Source organism: Diadema antillarum, unplaced genomic scaffold, assembly GCF_040938485.1.
Source record: "Diadema antillarum isolate AM-2024a unplaced genomic scaffold, OU_Dant_1.0 seq00000701_RagTag, whole genome shotgun sequence".
In the NCBI taxonomy this organism is placed as follows: Eukaryota; Metazoa; Echinodermata; class Echinoidea; order Diadematoida; family Diadematidae; genus Diadema; species Diadema antillarum.
This window is the reverse complement of record NW_027271606.1, coordinates 395799-402421: the sequence shown is the minus strand read 5'-3', so window position 1 is coordinate 402421 and position 6623 is coordinate 395799. Positions and strand designations below refer to the sequence as shown.

The 6623-nt window shown below is 42.3% G+C and overlaps 1 protein-coding gene across 1 annotated transcript; it reads right to left on the bottom strand.

The window, feature by feature from the left end:
* Positions 1-1335: 1335 nt before the first annotated feature.
* Positions 1336-5232, bottom strand: LOC139737720 (uncharacterized). Its single transcript, XM_071648395.1, has one exon. The coding sequence runs from the start codon at positions 5215-5217 to the stop codon at positions 1336-1338; it is 3882 nt and encodes a 1293-aa protein (XP_071504496.1). The 5' UTR covers positions 5218-5232.
* Between the last annotated feature and the right edge of the window lie 1391 nt (positions 5233-6623).

The following is a 6623-nucleotide window of genomic DNA, read 5'->3' as shown; positions in this document are numbered from 1 at the left end:
CCGATTCGCAAACAAATATTGTTTAAGATTTTGTAGATTGTATATAAGTAACTCATCGGTCAAGCCCCCAGTTACATATCCAAATTATTAGTACAGGTGTATTTAAATCTCATAGACATACTAATAATTTGCGCAGTCTTAAGGACACTCTTCTCTTACAAATTCCAACATGTAAAACAAAAATAACATTGGGAGACAGAGCATTTGCCTGTGCAGCTCCCAAACTCTGGAATGATCTACTATTTTGAGAAGTCCGGTAATTCCCAACTGTAGCAGTCTTTAAATCACGACTCAAAACACATCTTTTCATTTAACTGTTCATTGTTATCAAGCACATCAGAAGCTTTTGCAGCGCAGAGTAATGTCTAATGGTTTTGCGCTTTATACATTGATATATTATATTATAATTTATTATATTATATCATATTCGGTGGCGCAACCAGACAGGGCAAACTACAAGTAATTACTGTATGACATTTACAAGTCGACTGACTTGACCATTATTTTCATTCAGAGCAAAACATCTGTGCAGTATATTTCCTACCCAAAGCAAGTTCAGTTATGAACGCCAATGATGAACTATCTGTACAGCGTAAAATTATAGACTTTGTGTTGCTTCGAAAATACCATCACTGTAAAGATTGTTAAGAAGAATGACCAAAAAGAATGCAACAGCTCTGTTATCTCTATAATTAACCATATCTTTGACAAACACGTGTTGCTTTCATTTTGCGGGGTAAATCATTTCTTGGTAGGGAGCAGGGCCTTTAATTCTTCCTATAGACGTCTATAATTTGCGTAGTAAAATCCTTGTTGCATCTCTCTGCTCAAAGCCAGCGAAATCAGCTGATTTTAAATTTAGACCCTGGAGCCGTTGGGGGAAGGGGGTCTTTGCCCCTGTGGTCTCTTTTGGAGACAATTAGCTAATCGTGTGTTTCTGTGTATTTTCTATCATGATAAAAAACCACCCACATTTTGCTGTTATACATGATATAAAACTTCAACACCATTTGTAAAATATTAAAATACAAATGGCTTCATCGTTTGAGCAATTTGAGTAAGAGTAGATTACAAGCAAGTTAACTTTTATTTTCAAAGATTCTTGTGAGAAACAAATCATAATCTAACACCTATACGACTATTTCATATAACGTTAAAATATACCCAAGAAAATCTAAAAATTGTTTCAACCAAGAATTAAATAAAAACAAAAGAGAGTTACACAAAGCAGTAGATGAGCGCTGCTCAGCTTTCATTAACATGTTTTCAGCTTAAGTCTGTACCCGATTGTTTTGTGCAGGACATCTTTGATACAGGTGAGTTTACTCAGAGAAGTCAAACACTGCTGTGACTACCACTGCCACCTCGAAATGGGCCAGAAAAAAAATCGCAAAAGCTTGCAAATACTCCTTTCTTCTTCTTTCCTTTTCTACTGAAGTGCTGCTGGTACTGCTGAAAGGGATTGTAATTCGCTTGCTTGATTTGGGACAGGATTTCTGCCTCCTTGCGCACGTCCTGGAGAGCCTTAACACGACTTCTCCATCCTGATTTTGCTTCCAGTTGTTCCGCCTCAATCAAGAGATCCACGTAGTCCAGAGTACTGAGAGGGTTTGGCCTCAGCGCGATTTCTTCCAGACGTTTGAGGCTCCTGTGTGAATCAGTGATTAGTCGATACACGCATTCCTGTACGCTCACGAATTCTTCTTGATGTTTCTTGACAACTTGTTCTACAGTTAGCTTCTTGCCAGTTGCGTCGTTGTAACGACTTTCGAGTTCCGCATAAGTCCGAGTCTCCTTCTCAGTGTAATACTCAAATCTGTAAGCCTGATTAAAGTGAACACTCCAAACACATCTTCCAGGACATACGCCACATGTTCCATCTCCTGTCATGGCCGCACAGTGCGCTTTCTCCTTGTCATCTGCAATAGCACATGGATAATGACATGTAAAGTGGCAACGGGAACAGTTGGTGATGTAATGTCCTGTAATGTCGATCTTCTGACTCTTCTGAACTTCCACGTCGTACACAAACTCCTTATTCGCTTCAATTTCCGCCTCATGCTGCTCCAGGATCCTCTGCTCCTCTTGCAATTCATCAAGCTTACCACATCCCATCTGGATCTGTGGCTGTAGACCTTCCACTGCTGCTTCCAAGCGCTGACGTTCCTTCAGGACTTCTTGTGTTAGCGAAAGACTCTTTGGCTCTATCTGACTCAAAGCGAAGAAGAAATGCCGCATGCTCTGGACCCCCATCTTCCAGAACATTTTGTCGAAGCAATCTGCGTTTCTTTCTTCCACGTCGTTGACGTTTTTTCCCACGACATCGTTGCTACTCTTGCCACCTGAAGGTTGATCAACATCAGTTTTATTAGCAAACAAAGCAGAATTGTTGAATTTGAACATGTTGTTCGAGCATGGAATGTTCGCTGCTTTGATAGCATCTACAACAGGAGGTTTCTGTCCATCGGCAAATGTCACGAGCATCATAATGTTTTGTTCGATGTCCTTGCCGAAGATTGCCAAGACAGAGTCGAACACATACCTCTGAGTGTGGGTTAACCTTGCTTGAGATGCTTGAGCGACAAATCCAATGACATCTATGTGGTCCACATGATGGAGAGATGAATCTGCGAAGAAGTCACGAATCTGGTCAACGATGGCTTTGTCTCGTGCGATACCCCTCGTGTCACCGAACCCTGGTGTGTCAATTATCGTCAGTCTGAAATCGAGATGTGACCACTTTGTTGGATTAATGGTGTACGAGGTGATCATCTGAGTCTGGCTCTGTGCCTGGCCGCCAGCCTTGTTCTCTCCCTCCTCAGCAATGATCTTGAAACGAAAGTTGTCATTCCAGTCAACGTTAAAGATGTAGTTGACCATGCCGTTGATCAGAGTGCTCTTTCCTGCACCTGTCGCTCCGACGACCATTGTAACCAAATGTCGTTTCGCCTCATTCCTTCGACTGAAGTTGTAGGTCTGGTATTTACTGCGTGCACCATGTCTTCCTTTAGTCAGGCGAAGCTTGTACAAAGATGGTTCCCCTTTGGAACGATCTCCTTTCTTCAGGGTATCGCACTGTGCTATCAGCTCTCTGAAGTTTTTCGTGCGCTCGTTTACTGCAGAAACTGAAGTTATTTCTACGGGTTCGGAAAAAGCGCTATCCTTTGCTGTTCCACACAAAGCAGAGACTGATACTTTGTAGGTAGTTCCTGGGTCAAGGTCTTCTATTGTGCACAAACAAACATCTCCTTCAGTTTCGGTCAGCAACACGTGATCTGGATCTGTGTCAAATGTCGGGACGTAACTCACTCTGTATCTCACCACTCTAACACCTTCCCCTAGCACTTCAGGCTTATCCCACACCACCGTGATACTAGCCCTAGAAACTTGGTTCTTTCGCACATTATGTGGAGGGCTCGAAGGTAGGGTTGTAGCAACTTTACTCACTGCGCCACCCTGGGAATGCCCCATCTCACAAATCGCTGCCACAGAGAATTCGTATGTGATGTTTGGCTGTAATTCCGGTATGGTTGCAAGAGTAGCTTTACTATCTGTCCTGAACTCACGCCATTCAGGATCATGTGTAGGTGACGTCTCCCTGTACTTTACAAGGTAAGATTGGATGCATGCAAGCCCAGTCTGTGGCGAGGTCCATTTGAGTATCGAAGAATCGTGATATGTCTTGAGGATTTCTGGTTTTCCAGGTACACCAGGAGGTTCAAAGTCTTTTGTGGTGAGGACGCCATGCTCGTAGTGAAAGAGTGAGCCACCTTCGGGGGTCGATTCTTCGCCATCATCGAACCCCATTATGACAAATGTGGTCTCCTCTAAGGTACTGTTCACACTTGCAAAGTCTTTGAAATGTTTGGCTTTCGTTCTCATTTTCTTCGACGTTGCCACAGTGTCAAACCATTCTTTCTGTGGTGTATAAGACTCTTCTGTTTGTGTCCTGATGAACCGTGAAAGGACCTTGAGGTAATCATCTTCTAGCCCCAATGATGAGAAAGAAAACGCCACTACGTGTTCAATTGAGAAATCCACTAACAGTTCATCCAGGTCTTCCCGAGAGCGAATGATTCTGAAGGAGTCCAAACCTTTCACGAAACTTTTCACGATGTTCATCTCCTTTTCTCTGCATTTCAGCCAGTGTTCTACTAGTCGCGAATGAAAAGGAGATTTCTCACAATCAGAAATGATGTCTATCAGTACGTGTTCTACTGCTTCACCTCCACGAATTTTTGGTAGTGCTCGAGCAATCTTTTGCTGGAAACCTTGCTTGAATTCGAGTAGCAACTTTCTGAAGAGGTCCAGTTTCTCGGTGAATTTCGGAAAGTCCGTGCAGACGTTGTTTTTGACCAAATCGTCACATCTCATTTTCCATTGATCAAAACCCTCTAGAATATTCTGGACTTGTCCGATAATGTTCACACTGATTTCTCTGAACAGTTTTGCTGCATTGCTGTCCAACTTCGACAACGGATACAGCCATACCGTCAGAGGAACAGCGAACTCTCCGTTATCTCCCAGCATTGATGGTAGCTGGGTATAGATCACCACAGCCTCCTCGTAGCTTGCAGGGTTGCTCTTAGGCGCAAAATCGCCATAGAACTTGCACTGGAGCTTGTCAGCTTCTTCTTTCTCGCTTTCTGTGAGTTTCAGGTCACCTTCACCTTTCATGCTGAAGCTCGGAATTTTCTTGATGATGGCATTTACGTGCCCGTGCACATGCTGATCGCTCTCGTCATTCTTCAGATACCTGTCAAATACAAAGAAAGCTTGTGCCCCGTACAAAATGCCTGTTACAACATGCGTACCGATACCTTGATCAAACACGTATGGATGTTGCACATTGTGTCTTCCTAGATGTTTCATTGTCAGCTGTTCAAACCTAGTCGTGGTCTTGTATTGTAGTGTAAGGCGGGATTGTCGACTAGTCGTCCTCTTGTCGTTGATGTATTCGGCAGAACCACTCACCTCAACCAGGCCGCCCATGAAGCTCGCTTTCAGAGAAGCCTCAATGTTCAAGGCCGACGACTTGTTATTAATGCTGTCTGACGTAATGACGTTGAAGTGGGTCCCTTGTTGGCTACGGACGTCACGGTCGTTCTTCAATACTTCCGGGTCCCACAGCGTGAAGCCAGGAATAAGCGTATCATCGCGACAGTCATAGAGCATTCCAAGCTGCATCGGTCGACCGAGAGCGGGCAGCTCCATCATCTTGTCTTCACCAGTTTGTCCCTGAATAAAGAAAGAGTTTACACTTTTAAAAACATGATAAATAGGCCTATACCATTTCATGTAGGTTTTTATGTTTTTTGTTTGGTCCTTATTTTTGTTTTACATGAATATGAACAAAACTTTTCATAATTTTACTTCAGTTATTGCCCTTAAGACTGGTATGTACGAATAGAATGATTTGACCTTTTATATTTATGTTGAATCATGTTTAATTTTGAAATCAGGTTTGAAATCAGGTAAAAGAAATTATCTTATTACGCGTTTATGATTTGATAAACACATCAATATTATAGGCCTAATGGAAGACAAGTGTGTGCTACAATTAGGCCTAAGTGTGCACTTTTGACTATTATTGTAAACTTTGGCCCAAAAGGCGCTTAGAGCTCTGGTTGTTGGTCAGTAACGTCAATATCCTAGAAACGAAAAAAAAAAATACTTTTGGGTGAAATCAAAAAATTTCAAAAAGGTCTGTATCTTAGAAATTCAAATTGTCGCAAATTAGGATATTATTGACATGTTAATGCCATGGGAATCAAACAGAGATTCGAGCCCTGTAATTTACGGTCACGGATTAAATTCAACTTGACTTTATTGCTAGTTTTTAGTTAAAGGCATATGTTAACGTTTTTCTGATTTCAGAAAACTGAGCTTCATGGCCAACAAGGCAAGTGCCAAATTGCGTCTCGCCCATTCGCGTACAAGAAATTAATATTTTTCTAACTCCCAGAAGTTCATTGAACCGCCGATGATCTTAGACCTTCTGGTGATCTTCAACTCCCCAAGGGTCATTTACCATCCAAGTTTGGTCACAGTTGGACAAAGGGATCAAAAGTTTTGAGCCATAATCGAAACGCGCCATAAAAACTTAACAATGGGTCTTGAAAATTTGTTGACCCCTTTCTGTGACCTTTGACCTTGTGATGACCTTTAATTCGCCAAGGGACATCTACAGTCCAAGTTTGGTCACAAACGGACAAAGGGATCAAAAGTTATGAGCCATAATCAAAACGCGCCATAAAAACTTAACATTGGGCCCTAAAAGTTCGTTGACCCCTGTATGTGACCTTTGACCTTGTGATGACCTCCACCTCCCCAAGGGACATCTACCATCCAAGTTTGGTCACAAACAGACAAAGGGATCAAAAGTTATGAGCCATAATCAAAATGCGCCATAAAAAAACCAACATTGGGCCCTAAAAGTTTGTTGACCCCTGTTTGTGACCTTTGACCTTGTGGTAACCTTCAAATTCCCAAGGGACATCTACCATCTAAGTTTGGTCATAAACAGACAGATACATGAAAAGTTACGAGCCATGAACGACACGCGCCCTAAAAACTTAACATTCGGCCCTAAAGTTCATTGACCTCTGCCTGTGACCTTTGAC

Excerpts from the sequence above, each read along its gene's own strand:
- LOC139737720 (XM_071648395.1), bottom strand. The coding sequence starts at position 5,217 with ATGATGGAGCTGCCCGCTCTCGGTCGACCGATGCAGCTTGGAATGCTC.